General features: G+C 40.8%; 1 protein-coding gene and 1 long non-coding RNA gene across 2 annotated transcripts; one reads left to right on the top strand and one right to left on the bottom strand.

Moving 5' to 3' along the window:
* The first annotated feature begins 192 nt into the window (after window positions 1–192).
* Window positions 193–8,357, top strand: LOC146666555 (uncharacterized). The gene is made up of 2 exons (XR_014912782.1): window positions 193–7,585; window positions 7,682–8,357. It is a non-coding gene; the product is annotated as an uncharacterized LOC146666555 (long non-coding RNA).
* A 1,287-nt stretch (window positions 8,358–9,644) lies between these two features.
* klhdc4 (kelch domain containing 4) lies at window positions 9,645–20,266 on the bottom strand. The gene is made up of 14 exons (XM_085414670.1): window positions 20,052–20,266; window positions 19,779–19,870; window positions 18,655–18,733; window positions 17,852–17,950; window positions 17,335–17,471; window positions 17,117–17,209; window positions 15,538–15,700; window positions 15,373–15,451; window positions 15,066–15,274; window positions 12,564–12,783; window positions 12,266–12,454; window positions 11,889–12,005; window positions 9,939–10,125; window positions 9,645–9,872 (listed from the first exon to the last, which is right to left on the bottom strand). Exons 1-13 carry the CDS (start codon window positions 20,148–20,150, stop codon window positions 9,953–9,955), a joined length of 1,749 nt encoding a protein of 582 aa, XP_085270796.1. The 5' UTR covers window positions 20,151–20,266; the 3' UTR covers window positions 9,645–9,872; window positions 9,939–9,952.
* Window positions 20,267–20,867: the final 601 nt, after the last annotated feature.

Here is a 20,867-nt window from a genome sequence, read left to right as displayed (position 1 = left end):
CTGTGATGGGCCATCAGAGGCTTATAGCCAAATAGCATTGTCTGTATATCAATAAACTTTCAGCTTCTTTTAAGGATCTCTCCTTATTGGACATATAGTTACGTGGGCTGGAGCCTATCACAGCTAATCCTAGGAGTTTCATTCAGTTCATCTGGACACGAGTTCAGTCTCACTTGACAGCAGATTCCACAACCCTATAAAAACGCATAGCTCCCTAATGATCAACACCAGCACCCCTACATAGCAATAAGTCATGAGATCAGATTCAAGATCACTGATATGCAAAGTTGTCATTGCCATTAATCACTGGCCATGTGCGCTATACAAAGAGAATTGATGAATGGCTGCAATCAAAGCATAGTTAGATGTTCAAAGATGTACTCTTAGGTCCACTCTTCAATTCAAAGATGATTGTTTGCTTATTACATAAACGGCCGGCTTGCCCTGGGGTGGACTAATTTCTTGTGTAGCATGTTTTGGGGCTTATAAACCACAGAGATCGAGCCTTTTAAAAATACACCCAGCTGACAGACACAGGATCACAGATATGGTTTTCACTCAGGCAGTTTTTTTCCTTTTTCTTCTGTCTTGAATCGCCTGGAGCTTTCTTTAGGTGTCTTCTCTACTTTGACAAATGCTCAGCTGGGATAACCAAATTTACCCAGATCATCTTTGATATGGTGTTCTTCTGCTTCCTTGGCAACTGTGTCTTTGGGGACAGTGTTTGCTCAGTGTTGCAGTTTTTTTAATGACACATAATTAGTGCTCCAGTGGATAATGAGAGTCAGACCTTAAATATTGAGCCACATGTTTTGGTTCACAGTTTTAATCAACTTTCAACTACTCACAATTATCAATGGTAATTCCCACCTATCATAGGGCTAAGGTTGGTGTACATCCTGTACAGGTTATGATCCGTAGCTGGGCTAACACAAAGACATACGACTCCACACTCTCAGGCTTACACATGCAGCCAATTTGTCATTTAACTTAAACCGCAAACCTTTGGACTGTGAGAGGTAGCTAGCGTACCAGCAACAAGTTGCGCTACTAAGAAATGCGCTAGAGATTTGAAAACAGATTTCAAGTAAATTTGTCGTCACGACCAATACAAATGCTGTCACATGGACTGTCACAAGTTAACTGTAAGAACACAACCAGGTGGATTTAGATGTGTTGTGTGGTTGTTGGCATAAAGATGCACAGGTGTGAAGCGTTAAGATGATGGTGCCATCACTGGGGATTTCACCCAGGAAAAGTGTTTCTCTGTGGGCTTAATGAGAAATTAATCAGAATCAGAATCAGAATACTTTATTGATCCCTGGGGGAAATTATTTTTTGTTACAGTGCTCCATTAAAGCTGTCTTGTTCCATGTTTGAATAAATCGGCAGACTCTTTTTATTCCTTACATGTCCACCACGTCTTCTGTGATGCTTCTGTATACTGCATGATTATGTTCAGCCCTTTGTATATTGCCTTGGTGTCGGATCTGTCACTAAGCTGGAAGGTAATCTGTTTCAATGGGAGCGCTGGGAGCATCCCATTATTGTTTTCTATTATTAGCATTTTTCATTTTTGTCATTTTAATTTCCTGCCTTTTCTTTATTTTTACAGACAGGTCGTCAGTAATCTCTCGATGCTGCCTGAGCCGTGTGCCAAACTTGCAATATGCTGCATATCCTGTCTTCTATGTTCCTTTAAAGGCGGTTGTGGCTCAGGAGGAAGAGGGTGGGTGTCTACTGTTAAGAAAGAGGGTGGTCCAAGCTCTGGCTCCTTCAATCTAGATGTTGAAGTATCTCTAAAGATGCCAAACCCTGAGATGCCCTGGATGCATCCATCAGAGTGTGAGTGTGTGAAGGTTAGGTTAAAAAGTACCTAGGCATAGAAAAAAAAAAGCCAGGGATGTGTATGTATTCTATAATCGATTTCAGTTTCTGCTCCATTTCTGTTGCAGATGTTAACATAAACAGCTCAAATTAATAATGCCTTAAGAAATCTGGAAATCTGCAGAGGAGTAATCAATTTCAGGCTCTCATTTTTCTCATATGTTTATCATCATAAAGCAACATCTAATCAAATCTGTCATAATGCAATCTCTTGAAGTAATGAATAACTCGGTGATGCATTACAGTTATAACTTTTTTCTTAAAAAAGGATTCCAATTTAATGATGAAATTCGATTAATCTACCCATAATAATATCAGTAATGCTCACTAGCACCTACAGAGGCTTCATGCTGGGTTCAGAAGAATCCGGTTTACTCTGTAGCAGGAGGGAGACACAGACTAATTAATGTGAAACACAGTGTCATTTAATTATTTCATTTAAGTGCATTGTGTGCTTAGCTAGAGTGCTTTTCTTAGTCTCTGATATGCAAACGTGTGTGGACCTGCAGCTGAAGCTGGAGCTTCTGAAGAACTTCAATGTACTGCTTGCATATATAAAACGTGGATGTGGCCATTGATTGGTTTTGGAGCCATAAGCTTTCAACATCATTATAGCTGTTAATTTCCTGGAGTCAGAAGTAACCATATGTATTGTTCAAAGGCTGGAGCGCTAAGTTATACACTAATACTAGTTAGCTCAGTTAGCAAACACACAGACACTCATATCTGCTAATTATTGATACTCAAAAAACTAATGAAATAGTTTAATTTTACTCACTAAAACTGAAGCACAATGTCCCTTGGACAGACTGGACCACACAACAGGCCGTTAGAAATCCTCCAAAAGACAACAGTAGCACAAGCACAGCATAAAGGCAGATTGGTGGCTAGCTAAATAGCAGAGCAGATTGACTACAGCTCTCACTATTGGGATACCCATAACTAAGACCCAATATCCAGGTGGATGAGCTATAAATAAAACTAGAGGAATACACTTTGGGTTATTTCATTTTTGGCTTAATTTCCTCAGTTCCTGTGGTTTTCTCGTGGTCTTCACTGAGGCTAAGCTAACTGCTGCAGAATGGACTAGAGATGTGGTTTTACCTTTTGTTTGTTTTCTTTCTTGTGTTTTTGGATGGGGGTATATTAAATGCTAAAAATATTAGATGTTTGTGTGCAATGGCATGTAAAGTACCAAGAAAAGCATTCCTTTTTGCTTTGCTGTAATATTTATGGGTGCCTTGTATGAAGTGCTGTACCAACTTTGGCCACTCCAAAGAGTTGTATGGCGTTATTTTTGTGCCACTATTCTGAGCGCACGTAAAAAAAAAATGAGCGCACGTAAAAGGAATTTGCAGGTGCAAGTGTTGCATTTATTTTGAGCTAAGAAAAGCTAAATTTGAGTGAACAAAATTCATTGCTGCATGCAAAAAATGTATTTCCGTGTTTGCTATTATCCACAAACACACACACACAATAGCAGCCCCTCTCGCTCAGTTTTTGCATTTGCGCTCGCTCGCTATGTGTTGCTTGCGCTCTCAACATTTCTGCCTGTGCGCGCTCAACTCTTCCTGTACACCATTATATTTGTGCCACAAAACCAGCTAATCACAGACTTGCAAAAAAATCTGATTGGCTGTTTTGGTCTCCAACCAGCTCGAAATGACGAAACGCAATATCCTATTGTGCTATTGTATGTATGGATAATAGCAAACACTGAAATACATTTTTTGCACGCAGCAATGAATTTTGTTCACTCAAATTGAGCTTTTCTTAGCTCAAAACAAATTTCTCCTCAAAATGCAACACTTGCACCTGCAAATTTTCTTTTTACATGCGCTCAATTTTTTTTTTTTTTTACGTGCGCTCAGAATAGTGTCACAAAAATAACGCCATAGAGTTGCGTCTCCGAGTTTGGTTCCAGCGGGATTCAACTTCTTCTCTGTGATATTGCAGCCAAGACAGCTGGGGCTACGCTCCACTTGGCCATGTCTTTGTGTCACTTGTTACATAACATCACACTCAGGGTGAGGAAAGCGATTTCAATGGAGCATAAGCAGCTCACGAGGCAAGAGGTATGAACCACTGAACCTGCTGACATCTGAAAGGCTGCAGGTAGAGGAGCTGCTCCCGAAAACTTTGAAAACCATAAAACACTGGCAGACACTACAGAGCCTTTTCTACTTTAGATTCAGTTCTAACAAACCAAAATTGTTCTTTGCTGACCTTTTTGCTGACTCGTCCACTATGCTGGCCGGGGTTCGAAGCGCTGTTCTTTCTTCTCTGTGTGATTTCTGCCTCAAGTGTACCTCAGCGAACTTAACACCTCCAAGTGGATGTAATGTTTAATGCCAGTGTGGCTCATTTTCAATGTGTGATGTAAAACATAATACATTCACACCTGTGTCTCTCACTTTCTCCTACAAGACTTATCGCGTCCTCCTTTCCCATTCACTTTCTTCACACTGCTGTCCTTTTGCTGTTGTCTTTGTCCTTCCGCATGGCAGTGTCTATGAGAGCTAAGCCAATTCTGACCCAGATTATGGTAATAAAATCACTGAGGGTAGGGATTAAGGCTTAGACCTCTAAACACAGCAGACAGAGAGACAAAGGTGGGGGAAGGCTGAAGGTGAGCAGGTGAGCGGGCAACAGAGTGAGACTGGGTTGGTGTGATTTCCTGACCACAACAAATGGATTAGGATTTAGAGAAGTTGGAAGCAAAAGAGTAACGAAGGTTCACAAATCCTTGACATCATTTGAACAGATTCAATTACAGCACTGGCTTAATCACGGATAATGTCATGGGGTGAGGAGAGGAGGAAGACTGAGTGAATGAAGAGGAGCCCTGAATAAAAGTGGCACTCAGACGGTGAGGGGTGGAGATTGGCCACTTCAACTCCAAACTTGGAGTACAAACAGGGTTCACATTAACTGCAAATTAATTAGTCAAAGCAAGACAGCAGATATTCATATTTTGTTATCTTTATATGCAGGTTGATGTAAGGATAATTTAGCTAAGTCCACAAGGCCCCACCAGCTAATTCACTCATTTAAAAAAATGTGGGACAAAGTGGGAAATGTCAGCAATGCTGAGCGGTAATCTTAAATTTTTATGTTAAATAATAGTTTATCCAGGAATGTATCACAGACTGTCACACCTTTGTTTAGTGATTAGACAGGTTAACCTTCCTCTTCCTAATAATAAATGCCTTCCTTCCATACTCACTGGGTAAAAGCCAGATTTTAGAAAAGAGCTTGTGCTGCGTAACCATTCATAATGTGGGACATTACCTCAGGATAATGTGGGACAGAGGAGAAGGAACACAAATGGTGTGGAGTCCCACACAAAGGAGGACATCTGGTCACTCTAGCTCCAGCCACATTTAAAGTTCTCATTTTATTTATTTCCAACTCATTATTTTTATTCTAGCTTAGCAAGACTCGTAACGCCCCAGATTTAAGCCAGCTTTGTTGTGATTGGCTGCTCCTCACAATCAGAAGGGTTTAATAGCAGGTAGGTGGAGCTTCTGTGCTCAGATGGCCATATTAGGGATATCTGATATCTGTAGCTTCAAAAGAAGCAAAGCACAACAAATTACAGTTTTTAAAAAAATCTATTTTAGTCTTTCTATTGCAGTCAGTGTGCAGTTGCAGCGCCTGTATGAAAACGGCTTTGGCGAGCATGGTTTCACTCATGTGTGTCAGCGTTATAGTGAGAATTATGACTCCTTAAATGCTCCGGGGATATAAATTTCAGCCATTAGGAATGTCAGAGGCCAGTTCCTCCATACTGGCTCAGACATTGATGGTAAAGTAAAGAAACCCACATCTGTCTCTAAACCCGTTTCTCCTCGCTGTTAGGCAACCTCATCCAGCAGCTCACTGTTTGCTCACAATCTGCTCGGTACATACAGTGGGTGATATCTCCAAGCAATCAATAAGAGTGCTCCTCTGCGTGGTCAATCATTACACAAGTGTGCATTTTTGAAACGACTGAATGAAAACCCTGCACGTCTATTTTTGCAATTTAATGTACAGCGAGAACAGAAATATCCAGAAATATCCCTCTGCCTCGAACTGATGCACTCACATTCTACAAGTTTCTGTCTTTCTCGCGCACACTCACGGCTGACGTATCTCTGACGACTGCACGCTACGTGCCCCCCACGTCAGCAGCACACCCCAAAAAAATCTCTTAAGTTATTTATAAAATCTTTTTTTGTACCGCAGTTGAAATTAAAAAAAAAGAGGGGTGGGTGGCGGGTGGGGTCGCACTAGGGGAGAGGGTGAACGAGAGGAAGGCAGCCATCTCCTCCTCTATTATTCATCAGTCTCTTCTCATCCCTTGTTTGCTATGCTGACGGAGGATAAAATAGGTCACCCAGGGATAGGCTGGTGCTCACACGGTGACTGATGTCTTTCCTGACATCGTGCACTTGCCCTCTCATCCTTCCCTGCATGCCTCACTCCTCTTTCCTTTTGCCATCTTCCTGTAAAACACTCCGGCTTTCTCTCCACCTTTCCCTGCTCTTCTGCTCCTCCTCCTCAAATGCAGTCATTCCCCGGCTCAGCTGAGCTTGTTTGCTTTTCCCAGTCAAAGCGAGAGAAAGAAAATTTGTTGCCAACAGCCATCTGCAGAGGGCACACCAACCCAATTATGACTTTGGAATAAAAGGAATGAATGATGCTGCGTGAAAGTCCATGGAAATGGCACAAAAAGCCTCTTTATATCTCAAGCCTGATGTTCTAGGTTTTGTTTTTCTTAAATAAAAAAACCTAAACAATTTCATTTGACAAAAGTCTTCAGCTAGAGAGTGCAACTGTGGCTAGGAAAAGCGTGGTTAAAGTTTTGCTACACAGTGCAATCTAATTTCGATCTTAGGCTGATTTTGTTTTTCTTTTTACCAAAATTGGAAGCCTTAAACTGTGAATAGTTTTGTCAGAGGGATAACCTAGAGGCTTCTTTTTTCCATCTGGCTCACCTATTTTATGTCTTTATAAAACTTGCATGACCTATACGTAATATTACATTGTAAATGATTTTGGTTAGTATTGTGATACAGCTTAAAGTAAGTATTGTTCTTGATCTTAAGAGCTGTAGCTATCTTTGTTTTGTTTTTTTGGTTTTTTTTTTTTTTTTTAATCAGATTGTGTGAAATATTGTTAATGTCATTCAAATAGCATTATTCTGGCATTAACAATGTGAATCTACTTAATATTAAGACTTTATGTAAGCAGTTAGTATAGTGTGATAATCTAGGGTCATTAGTGCTTTGTTAAGTTGGGACACATTTTTTACAAAATGGGCTGGGAGTGAACAATGTGTAAATTCGAAACCTCTGCAAAAACAGGGTTGCTAAAACATTAGAGATTACACCACGGTTATGGTGGGGAAGTCTCCCTTGTCTTCACCAAGATTGTTTTTGTTCCCTCAAAACTTGGGGTAGCCTTAGATCACTTCTATCCTCTTTAAATAATGTATTACAGCATTCATTAATGCAGTATAGCTAATAGTCTGCAAGGTTTAATTCTTCTGTTTGTGTGGTCTACAGATAAAGGAGGAGTTCAAGAGAATAACCACTGTAAGCCTTGAATGGCTACACTTGACCATTGCACCCCAAAACTGATGGATGTCATTTTATCAAGGGGAGGAGCTAAGGGAGTGAGAATCAGGCAGATCAAGGACATGCTTCTTGAGGTAGGACAACTATTTAGACTTTGGGTAGCTTTGAAATGCACTTTGTTGTCAGTCACCCATGTATTTTATACTCACACTTTATTTTTTCTTAAATAGCACAATACAATTGAAACACGCAGAGAAGTAGCCATCTGCTGCCTTATCACTTTCCTTGGAGAGAAGGACGAGGACCTTTTCATGGAGTTTGGTGTAAGTAATTCAGCAGTGTGTGTGTGTGTGTGTGTGTGTGTTCCATTGATCATCTGAATTCATTAAGATTCAGTAAGTATAAAAGTCTAATCTATAATTCACTAACCTATTTTTTAAAATTTGCTTTACAGGGACACCAAAGAACTTAAGGCAGGTGATGAAAACTGCCATCATCAGTGACCGGTACACCCCTGGATCTAACCATAAGACTGCAACCATTGTGGTGGAGGAAACAAAAATAATGGAGGGCCAGAATTTCCCAAGGTGCTGTGTTTTGCTCATGGGCATAATATATGCTCTCAATCTGAGCTAATGCAAATATACTTTTGAAGTTGTTCAGAAGCTGTTCCTTGACCTTGATGGAACCATCATTATGTTAAAGATGTTGACTCTGTTTCAAAAATTGTTAACTGTTTTGAATCCTGTATGTGTAAAATTGATCTTAAAGGTGTTTGCTACATTGTGTAATAGAAAGATGCAAGATCTTGTAAAGTTTGGTAGGCATTGAAAGTTAACATTTACTGAACACTTGCATGGAAGTATTACTGCAACAAAATGTTTTCTAAGTAGATTTTTTACCAATTGAACACATTTGTTTCTGTGGTGTTAAATACATAAAGGCATATTCTATAACTTGGCTGTGATGGTATAAATCTAAATTTCTGGTTTATTTTCACTTTTTAAATACAAAGTGTTGAAATGCCTACTGTTAAAAAAATAAAAAAGTTATTTGATAAAAAAAAATGTTGAATGAATTCCTTTCTTAAAAGCTATTACAATAAAAAAAAAAAAAAGAGAAAGCTAAAATGATGATAATAATGATGAAAATCAGCAACTTAATATTTTAAATAATGAACTTTAAAAAATTGTTTTTGTAATTGCTGTAATTAATTACATAACACTTAAAAATCATTTCAAATAATGTGGAAAAAGTAATTGGAGGAACATAATTTTTATGAGTAAACAACTTAAAAATATGTTTTTAAGCTACCAAATATTACGTAAATGGTAATTCAAATCACCTTTGATTATGGAGGATAATTTAATTCCCGTAACTCAATATAGTTTGTTGGTTCAATCTAATTTCAACATAAGTTATCATAACTCAAAAAGACTAATGGAAACTGTTGCGTTAATTTTTTTTGTTGAGCTTAAACAATAGTTTTTAGAGTGTAGTCAGAATATTGATTTTCATATTTTTGCAGCGTGGCTTTATTCTGCATCCTCCCTGCCTTTCCACGCATGCATGGCCAGTAAGGCGGAAAGAGACCCAGCACAGAAAACACAAGTCATCAGTAACAGCTATGACACTGATTATGTTTGTTCCTATTTTCCTGACTCTGGCAAATAGAAACAACATGGACAGGATTGTCGGAGCTGCTGGAAGAATCATTGGTAAACAACAAACCACATTAGATGAGTCGGATCACACTGCCGTTTTAGGGAAAACTCTGTCTATCATTGTTGACCAAGAACACCATCTTTATTCTGATACTGAACTAACACCCTGAGGATGATGTCATAGGATGCCTCTAGCTACTAAAAAGGCGTAAAAGGGGTAATTTGTGCCAAATGTAATTAGCATACCAAGTAACAAGATGCTTTGTTATATTTCTATAGTTTTATTGAGGCTTTATGTGTGTGCATGTATGAATGTGCGCTGATTATTATCAGCATCTTTATTGTGAATTGATTTGTGAACCAAAGACAATTTCTTTTCTACTGTGGAAAATAAAGTTATTCTAATTCCAAGTACAACTGAGTTGGAGGTGGGTTGCATTTGCTCACTTGCTCAGCTACACTCAAAGACACGATAACATGTCGGCAGCAGTGTGTGAAACATGTCAGCATTAAATATGTTTTGGTGAAATTAATGAATTAAGTGATTTTATTTCAAATGAATGAACATTTTGACCTTTACAAACCATCAGTCATTTGTATTTGTTACTGTTTTCGTTGTGAAAAGTGAATGTAATCGATTCATGACTGAATTATTTTCCCCCAGACTGTTCAAAAGGCATTTTTGAATGTTATATAAAAGTTTACCCATTACAAAAAAGTTTTACACACACACACACACACACACACACACACACACACACACACACACACACACACACACACACACACACACACACACACACACACACACACACACACACACTTCTGCGTATCCTGCTACTGGTCTTCATAGAAGACTTTAGCCATGGCGAGGGCGACCTTGGCAACTTTCTTGTCCTTGGCGTCGGAGCCCATGTTGGCACGTGCCAGTCCTATCCAGTACTGCTCTGTACGGTTCTGGTAATCCGTTACCGTCTCCCCCTCCTGCACTGCGGGGTGCTTTTCTTCATCTGGAAACACACAGTCAGGTGCAGATGTTAGACGAGGGAGCGCCCTGCATAATAGAGACACTAACGTTACTGAGCAGATGCAGCCACAACACAGTTGCATCTCCTCTTAAGTAGCCAGAGCTGTAGTTTATTAACAAAAATCTCTTTAGCATCTGTAAATACAACATTGGTAGCATTACCAGAAATGTCAGAGCTGATGTCTTTGGAGCTAGGGAGTAGTACAAGGATTATTGCTCCACCAAAGCCAAATCTGTGAGACTGATAACTCGAGAATTTAAAAATTAAACAGGTGTAGGGACAAAGCTGAAATCTGAACTAATCCAGAGTTATTTACACCTGGGTGCCAAAATAAATATCCCATTTGCACACATGCATATGCTTGCATTGTTGAGTTGTTTAGAACAGCCAACTGCAAAAGCAAAGCAAAAGAAACCTGTCCATAACAGAGAGAGAGGGAGACACTAACGCTGCATGTGTTCAGATGCTCTCTCTCAGAGTTAATATCTTCGTGCTGAGTATAGCTGTGGAAAGACCGAAAAATGGCAAGAAGCAGAGGTTAAAACACAGCTCTCTAACTTCCTGGAATCACCGCATCAGCTCAGAAATCCTGATTCAAACGTGGGAATGTGGGAAGTTGGGCTTCTGAACTCATTTCAATTAAATTCAGCCCAACAGCTTCTGTTACATTATCTCAGCATCAAGGCTGAAAACGTAACAGCAGTCGTGTGAGTAATTAAAAACTGGCGTGCACACTAGAGACTCTAGTCATGGTTCTTCAAATCTGGGACATTGCTGTAAACGTGGCTGCAGGTTAACTTCTCAGATTGTGACGAACACACTCCAGCCCAGCGCCATCGGCTTTGTGTGCTCTCAATGCCCCACACGTGGGAGCAGAGGTAGGACCAATAATGGAATATAAACATGTCCATTGACTCAAACACTGAAACCATACCTACTTCCTGCTCCTACCTACATTTTATTTTTAAGGCAATTATTGTTCTTTGCGCTATATTTATCCTACAATGGTCACTGCTCATTATTTTATAGATTAAGATTATTAATATACATATAAATCAATATGATTAACAGTATATAAAGTAACAGACATTGTTTTTCCTAGGCCAGTAAAAATGCACATGAGAATTTTAAACGTTCAAAAAACTTTCTAAACTGCCTGATACTGCACTGTTAGTATGAATGTCGTGACACGCTGCTGTGTGTGTGCGACAGACCAAGAATGATGAGATTAAAAACAGATGTGGTGGGTGAGAAACTCGATTATGAAATAACGTACAATACGGTATTGTGTAAATGTCTCAGGAGGAACTTTCTTGTCATTTTTTAAGCAACAGTTCTCGTGGCCTTTCAAAAACAACACACAAGTTGTGTCTGTAAAACAGTTTGACAGTTTCGCAACAACATGATTTACAAAAAGCTATTAGCTGAAAACGAGGTATCTCTCAGCACGGCGTGCAGTGTGTCCTTAAAACAAATGAGGAAAAAAACAAACGTATGCAAAGTAAAGTTCAAGATGAAGAAACATGATCTCGATGCTCATTTGAAAACATGAGCAGGGAAAAATATTAAAACATTTCACTGAAGTATTAATACCTTTATGAAGCTGCTGTATTAGACTGCAACAGGCAGTGTACAATATAAACAGATGTCATGCACATCCTGAATGGGACTCTGCACTTGTTGCTCATTATAAATAAAGAGAGCACATAAGTGTCGGCCATCGAAGAACCTGAATAATCTCTTGCCTTCCTCGTCCTCGCTTTCCTCTTCGGACTCCTCTTCCTCCCCCTCTGCTCCCTTCGCCTCCTCCTCTTCCTCTTCATCGTCCTCTGACTCAGACTCTTCCAGCCACTCCTGTGTCTCTGTGGAGAGACCATCATAAATCCAAATGAAACCTCACGCCCCTGACTCCCATCTTAACAGCACCTCTCTCCTGCGTCAGAGGATATTCAGACGTTAGCGCACACACGCACGCACACACGCACGCATGCACACACACACACACACACACACACACACACACGCACACACTGGCTGCTTTAATTATGTGCGCTGAGCTGACGGATTTCGTTTAAGGCCTCTTTGTTGTCGCTTTTGGACTTTTATTGTCCGGCTGACTCACTTGGGTCCATTTCGACCAGAACCTCCCACTGGTCCATTTTGTGCAGGTCCAGACAGTAGAAGTCGTTCAGAGTGAACTGGCGGTCGCCCACCTCAAACATCCCCCCGTACAGGTAGAGCTTGCCTTGTCGCACTGTTGCCATGGCGCTGGACCTCGGGCAAGGCTCGATGAGCGGGGCCGTGGCCGAGCCTAATGACGATAAAAACAAAACAAAACAAAAAAAAGACCCTGAAGTTAGGTAGACAAAGATGCTGAGAACTTCTTTCCTTTAGTTTAGCACGAGTGTGTGTAATCTTGCCATCTTCTTCCTCCTCTTCCTCCTCCTCCTCCTCCTGCACCTGAGGACCAGGAATCACTTCCTTAATGGTCATCACTGTTCCGTCCTCAGTGACGATCTCTTTGATGATCTCAGTGGGTCCTTGAGGTGCCGCTGCCTCCTCTTCCTCCCTCTCCGCTTCCTCCCCCTCTGCCATATCCTTTTTCACCCTCCGCCGTTTCTTCTTCTCTGTCTTGTTTCCCTGGACAGACACACAAAGAAGAAATCAAATAAAACTGAGCACACAGAAAGTAAATGGTAATGATAAATGGACAGATTCTTATACAGCGTTTTTCTACTCTCCCAGAGTACTCAAAGCGCTGTATACAACATGCCACATTCACCCAATCACACCCATTCTCACAAGCGCTGTCTCTAAACTGAGTGCTTTTTCCTGACGACAATCAGACTCCGATGGATGCATCGGAGAGCAACATCGAGACTGGAGGAGCCAGGGATCGAACCACCAACCTTCTGATCATATCAATGCTCTTTGTTTTAAACTTCTGTTTCATGGAGATGTGCAAAATAACGTATATCAGAGCAGCAAGTGTCAGATGTGACGTAAATCCTGTAAAATCTCCAAATGTCCATTGAAGACAGATGCTGTACTACAGCTGGTGAAGTGATAAGAACACTAACACATCAGGCCAAATTCATCCACCGAGTTGGGTTGGGTTTGGATCTAACAATGCACAGGGAGTCATTAGTTATTACTAATCTCTGCTCTCTTCCACAGGCTGCTTTTTCTCCCGTCTTCCACCCCCCTCAGCCCCAACTGGTTGCGGTGGATGGCCGCCTTGAGGCAAATGTTGTTGTGATTTTGAGCTACATATATAAAACTAAATTAAATTGATGGCCATGTAAAGAATGCATGTGGACTGTGGGAGGAAGACAGAGTACCCACAGAGAACCCACACAGAGAGGGAGAACATGCAAACTCCACACAGAAAGATCGCAGCTGGCTGGCAGGTTTGAACTCAGGAGCTTCCTGCTGTGACAGCTGAACACTGCACCGTCATCCTGCCCCGATACAGTCTGCATTTCTTTATTCCTCTTTGATGTTGTCTTTTTTCCTACCTTCTGAATTCTGCATTGCATCAGCAGCGATGCTTTATAACTGAACACTAGGGCTGCCACAAATGATTATTTTGATAGTCGACTAGTCACCGATTATTTTTGCGATTAGTCGACTAATCAGATCATCATCCATTGGACGTACAGCGTACAGCTTATTGCACCAGCAGCATCTGCTCTTATATAACTATCATTAGCTTACAGCTTTAAGTGTTTGTGCTAACTAAAAATAAAGACAAGATGGTAGTTTATTAATTTTTAATGAAATTTGCAGATTGTTTCGGTGAAGTTTAATAAACTCCTTGCTTTCTAAAATATAACAGGACACCGGAGTATATTCTCCAGCGTCTCACACTTCTGATGATCAGCTGTCTGCTTGACAGTTTTAGCTGTGCAAAAACTATAACTTTAATCTCAGCCAAACCGATTTACTCAGGAACAAATAAAATACTAAAGAAAGCCAAACAATAACATTTTTAAGTTATCTAAGTGACTTATATATATGTTTAACCTGACTAGCGAAAGACGGCGGTGGGTTTGAAAACGATTTGCCGGGAGTCCGGTGTTCTCACGGCTCTAGTTAGCCTTGCCCCCGCCTAGCTAACGAGCTAGTGGGTAACAGACGTCTCCGAAAACGTCGGAGCGCTTTTGAAAATATGCGGTGTCTTGATAAACTGAGCAGATATTTGAGGTTTACACAGCTACATTCTCGCCTGAAAATATGTTAAACGTTTATTTTGTGACCCAGAAAGAATAATAAGAGTAAAGTTAAAACTAACTAGCTGCCGCCATTGTTGACAACTGCGCTGGGCTGCGCTATGAATTCTGGGACACAGCTTCTTCTTCTTCGGGGTTTAACGGCAGCTGGCATCCTTGTACATGCAGTGCTGCCATCTTCTGTTTCAGTCCGTTATTACACTCTTAAATCCTACTACTCATTCCTGCGTCCTTTGTGATCTTACAAAGCTTCAAACGATGCGTCGACTATTAAATTAGTCGTCGACGATTTTAATAGTCGACATAATCGTGACTAGTCGACTAATCGTGGCAGCCCTACTGAACACACAGCAGCATGCCATCAGACCCCCTCCTCTGCACTGGGCTACATATATGCGATACAAACTATGGACCAGATGAGCTCAAAGCTGCTGAATGTTTGTGATAAAGTGGATCTAGAAGGAAAGTATGAAACTGTGGCTCGACGTATTGCTTATGCTGAGCTATAATTCAGAGCCTTTGCTTTTATAGATCTCAATTTACTACTCCTTCTTTTATGCACACACAGCAATTATGAATGACACCACAGTGTATCAGTTTCCACACTCAAACCACTCAGATCTATAGGTGGAGGTAATTTCATCCTGGAAAGGACCACTCTCATCAGGACAGACATAGATCGTAGCTTACCCTGAGCACACCGGGGAACCAGCGGTTTTTCACTGTGTCATACAAGTACAGGTCATTGTAGAAGTCGCCCTCCAGCGACTCTTCCTCTTCCTCGTCACAAACCCCACCAAACAGCACCGCCCGCCCAGCTGGGCCCACCGCCAAGGAGAAACCAGAGCGAGGAGGGGGCTTACTGCCAGAAGGGTTCAGTCTGGACCACGACCACTTCTCTGCAGGACAGAGGAAAAGTCACAACATATACCACGAGGACAGGAGCAACATCGTTAGACTTGAATGATTTTGTCGTTAACAACTGAGTGTTGTGTACCTTGACCATCTTTACCCTCTCGTTTCAAAAGGAACATGTCAGAGTGGATGGTCCCCTTCTCGACATCCTTCTTGACCCTCTGCATGAACGCACACGCAGTTTAATCAGGCTGTACAACAAAAAAATGACAACAATACGGGGGAGGCTGTCAGACGACACACGCACCACTTTGGAGTATCCCCCATAGATGATGACGCCCATGCCGTCTGGAGTGGAGGTCATCTGACAGGCAGAGCGCGGGGAGGGGGCGGAGCCTGATGGAGAGAGGCGTGACCAAGAAAAGGTGTCCAGGGAGAAAGAGTAGACATCATTGTAGTAGATAAAATCCCTGCAGGGTGAGGAGGCAGAGGCGGGAGCATAAGGACACTGGGCTTTTACACTGAAAAACTGTAGGGATCCACAGATGCATCAGCTAGTGTCACTACTGTCGTCAGCAGCGGTGGATGTTTAATGAAATAGCTTGTGGAGCCACCCTGGGCAGCAACAATTTGAACTATTTTCTGTATGACTTTATCGATCTCTCACATCACTGTGGAGGAATTCTGGCCCACTCGTCTCTGCAACATTGCTTCAGTTTGAGGTTTGTGGGAATGTGTTTATAGATAGAGGTCCTCTCTTAATGCCCATCTTTGACTGGGTCATTGCAGCACCTAGATTCTTTTCTATTGAAGTTATTCAGTAGCAGATTTGCTGCAGTGCTCAGGATCAGTGTCCTTTTGCACAACCCAGTTTCATCTAAGCTTTCGCTGTCGGACTGATGGCCTGACATCTGAATCTAGAATACTTTAGTACACAGAGTAGTTCATGGTCGAATTGCGCAGGTATGCTATCTTTAGTTTTCTCCAAAAGGTGCTAAGCATAGTCTAAATAGCTCTATACTTTGGTCTTGTCGGTCAAAAGTACATTATTCCAGAAATCTCGTGATTTGTTTAGATGCAATTTGCTGTCATGCCCTTTTTGGGGAGAAGAAGCTTTCTCCTGCTAACCCTTCCAAACAAACCACTCTTGTACATTCCCATTCTTATTGTCATGTCATTGCAGACTGAAATTGGGGTTAAGTTGCTGGGAAGAGTTTGACAATGTGTTAAACACCTGAATTCTCCAGACCTACAAAACCTGTGCTTTTATAGAGGTGCTGATTATCAGTTAATCAAAGGCATTTGACTGGAAGGAGTAAAGGTGTACTTAGTTTTTCACAAGATTGTATGTCCAAAACATAAAATTTCTGTCCACAAAAAGTGTTAATATGTTACAAGAAGAGTCTGAAACAAACACCGAGCAATGTCCAAATGCCGACGCAATCTTCTAATTTACTGTCATGCTCCTTATCTATTTATTTAACAGTAAAGGAACGCAGTAGAACTTTAGGAGCAATATATTCTGAGTTGTATTCATGCTTGAAGTGATTTTCATTTACCAGTCCCCACGATCGACGAGTCAAATTCTGACACAGTTTTGAGCCGGCCAACATTTCGCAGCCTGATTAAACTTCCATTATAAGCAGGGGAAGGAAGATGTCTGCATAAACAGAGTGAGATAAGGAGGCTTGATGTCCTCAGATTGCTGTGAATGGTATATACGCAATCTCTTACACACGTCTTCACAAATTAATTAGATTTTTTGCATTTAATTTCAAATAATAAATGATTGATTTTCAGTGGATTCAGTTTCTTTGTCACTTCATCCGTTGCTGATATCAAGCAGACCGTGACCACCATGACACCTGTTCAGTGAGCCTGTTTACCTGGTGCTCTCGTGGAAACCTCCAAACACCAGCAGCTGCTTCTTGCTGAGGACCATCCGATGTCCACTGCGGCCCGATGGACCGCCCGGTGCCCTGAAAAGTAAAAACTAACATAACATCTGTACAGCAGCTGGACTTGAGACTCTGTATTTACACAATCCATCTATCAGCAACAACTTCCAATTACTGCATCTATGCTTAGCAGCCTTTGTACGCACTTGATGTTCTCCCAGGTGTGTGTAGCAAGGTGCAGTACCCAAAGGTCCTTGTAGTGATAGAACTGTTCCCCATTTGGAGAGGCAAACTCTCCACCAAACACCCAGAGCTGTCCCCCGCCCTGAGGAACTACCACCGCCTGAGTGGAGGAAAGAAAGGAGAGGGGGAGGAGTGAGGCGGGGGGGAAGAAGACGGCTGCAAAAACAGCACGAGATAAGACAGTTTGATGTCCTCAGATTTAACTGGTTCCCTTGTAAAAGGCTGTCTTGCTGTGATGATGTGCGATTGCTGATAAGTTTTAAAGTTGCCCTCTGATCTGTGCTACAGCAGACTGCCCCCTTGTGGCTGAAATGATAAATCACAACACTATGACAGCACAAATTTGACCCAGGTACTGGCTGTGTGGTGAAAAAGTGTGGTGTTTGCTGGTTTATCAAATGCTAAGAAACCCCTGAGATGTTTAGTTGTAAACTGTGTACCAAAAGACACTTAAGACTCTTCATCTGGGATGTTGTGTACCTGATGAGAACAGCGTGGTGGAGGAGGGTTGGGGATTTCTGATTTAACCCAGGTATTCTTCCTGATGTTGTAGAAGAACAGATCGTTGTACAGATACGTCTGCAAAAACAGAAAACCACAGCAGGGGTTTTAAAACTGTCCACACAAAATCAGCCACGGAAGCCTTAGGCTCATATTAACCATAGGCTGGAGAGATTTAAGCATGTGATGCTTGCAAATAATTATAAAATTTTTAATTCGAAATCAACACACTGTGAAAAAAATCCAATCAGAAAGCGGAGGGTTGTACTATGAAGTAAAAATAACCGGTGAGTGAGGTCTTTGAGCATCACAAAGACACTCTCTCTTAACCTGCGAAAATCACCTTGGTAACTTCTGTTGAAAATGTTTAGTCTCTACTCTGATTGGTTGCTAGGGTCAGTTGAAACACACAGCAGGTTCAAACTAGCATTGGCTGTCCTGACAGGTGCAGCAGCCTTTGAACACAAGATGGCCCATACTCGTTCTTTAGTGACACAGGTCGGTGTGATGACATTTGATGTTGTTGTAATAAAAATAATAAGGTGCAGCCCATGCAACAGGGAGAAAAATACATAGAAAAAGGTGCAAAAGTGGACTACCAAAAATACCAAATAAATAACAAACCAACACTGCAAGAAAAACAAATATCAGTGAAAAGAGTGTTAGATGAACTGTTTCGCTGTGTAATTAGCTGCTCATTCACACTAGGAGACATATACTGAAGGTTGGTACACACGACTGAGCACTAATGCACAATATCATTTATTGGACTAATCTGCTACCTTCTTTCCATTGAAGAATTCTCCTCCAAACAGGATGAGTTCATCTTTCTCAGGATGTGCAGAGAGGGATCCATTCAATCTAAAAAGCATGAAGAGGTAAATCATCAAGCGATTCTTCTTCCTGTTCACTTCAATAGTCCCCGAGTCTTTTCTTTAGCACCACAGTCTGGCTGAAATGTGTTGTTTTGAATACAATCTCTGAACTTATACTGGATGGACTCTGGTGAAATTGCACTCAGTGCACTCATTAACGACTCCGTCAAAGGATGATTCACATCCTTTTTTATTGATCCCTGAAGTTCTACTTTTGGACCGGCATCAAAATGAATGAATGAATGAATGAATGAATTAAACTTTTTGTGTTTTTACTGCAGACTACGTGCACAGCTAACTAGCACATCCTTTGTACTGTGCAGAAGACTTGTGATGGTGTAGAAAACACTGGTAATAATGAAAACAAGTGGAAAGAGGCAGAAAAATGTCCTCACTGGTGCTAAACAGGAGCAAATCCCCCAAACTGTACTTTTTATAACATTGGAATAATGTTATAATGTACTAAATCTTTTAATTTCAGTGCATTTAATTTAATAAATAATGGATTTGTTCATTCATGACAGGGACTAGCAAAAAATTGAGTTGGCATTTCTCTTGTCTACACTGTAAGTCATTTGAGTGAATAATATAAAATCCAAAACTCTAAGTTTTTTTGTAATTTTGACCACAAAACTACGTCAAAACCACGATAAAAAATACAAAATTATAGAAAATTATATCTTTTAAAAAAATCAAAGGTTGGGATCTGTGGTTGTTTTCTATCCCTCTTACACACTTTCTTTTGCATTATTTTGGTGATTTCTTGTGAATTTCTGTCACTGTGCATTCCTTGTTGATGTTTTGCTTCTCTCTTTAGTCACTCTGTATCTTTGATTCATTCATCTCTTTACGCACGTTTTTTGTTTGTTTTGTTTTTTTTTTTTGCCTTATTTTGGTGATTTTTATGTGCAATTTATGTTAATTTACATCTCTTGTTTTGCATCTTTGTTTGTGGGTCACTGTGATGTTGCTTATGACACTGAATTTTATTTATATTTTCCAAATATTGAGCCTGACTCTATGTTTTTCACCTCGGTGATGGAGGCGGACACGTCGTCTCGACAACCTGGGTTTTCTTTGCGTCCAGACTCTGAAACTCAGCGATCAGAGCCTCCAAATCATCCTGCAGGCAGAAAAGGTTAAACGGAGAAGAAATCAAAAACGCCTTTATGTGCTCACCTCATATTAAAGATAATTTGATTCAATAAATAAATAGAATAAATAAATAATCTGCGAAACGTAAAAGGTTTGCAACAGGATAGGGCTTTCCGATTCATCCTATTTTACTTTGATTTAATTGTTACCTCTTCTCGTTTGGACCTTTTTGAAACCTTTTTCTCCATTTTGGCAGCTGTCTTCTCGGCTCCCTTAACCTTCTTCTCCTTCTTGCCTTTTTTCCCCATGGCTGCTCTATAAGCGGACAGTTACTCGTAAAATCTTCAGTTCTTTTGACTTCAGTGCCACATGGAAGCCAAAACAGCCTCTCACGCCGGATTTCGATGCTTTTCCTCTGACAACTGAGAGGTACTTCCGGCAACAAACCTGACGTCAGCACGCTGTTGGGATGTAACAGCGCCCTCAGTCGCGGAGGAGGACTACATAACCGATAAGGCGCTCATTCCCTGCCAAAATGAATCAAATAAACGCGTCCTTAAATAAATAATGAAATGTGACACTAATTAATTTATTAAATGTTTAATTAAGTCATTAATAAGTAACATATCAAACGCTTACAATGAAATTAATTGACATTTTATTAATTATTTGTATATTTAATTAATTATCTCCATTTTAATGAATGAAAGACACATTTAATTAATTATTTAATGATGTATACATTTAATTTATTTACTACACCAGAAAGCTCCAGAAATCCTTTTCTGCATTTTGTCTGTGAAGGTTCTCAGTCATCCAGGTCATCGTAGTCAAAGGAGCTTGCAAAGAAAAGCGTCTGGACTTCTTTAAGTTGCTTGAAGACGTTTCACCTCTCATCCGAGAAGCTTCTTCACACCTTGGCTCAGGCGATTAGAGGATCATCAGGGGGTCCTTTTGTCCCTCTGTGGGGGGATACTCCCACTAGGTTTATATCTGGGACTCTCCACCATTTGACCTTAGAACTG

This window comes from Rhamphochromis longiceps, linkage group LG7 (genome assembly GCF_057381845.1).
Source record: "Rhamphochromis longiceps isolate RC_006_pf linkage group LG7, R_longiceps_female_GT1.1, whole genome shotgun sequence".
Classification (NCBI taxonomy): domain Eukaryota; kingdom Metazoa; phylum Chordata; class Actinopteri; order Cichliformes; family Cichlidae; genus Rhamphochromis; species Rhamphochromis longiceps.
This window is presented reverse-complemented; position numbering and strand designations above follow the sequence as displayed.

Excerpts from the sequence above, each read along its gene's own strand:
- klhdc4 (XM_085414670.1), bottom strand. The coding sequence starts at position 20,150 with ATGGGGAAAAAAGGCAAGAAGGAGAAGAAGGTTAAGGGAGCCGAGAAG. Across the intron at positions 18,734-19,778 it reads TGTCCGCCTCCATCACCGAG|ATTGAATGGATCCCTCTCTG; the intron begins GTGAAAAACATA and ends CATGCTTTTTAG. Across the intron at positions 17,210-17,334 it reads CACACCTGGGAGAACATCAA|GGCACCGGGCGGTCCATCGG; the intron begins GTGCGTACAAAG and ends TTTACTTTTCAG.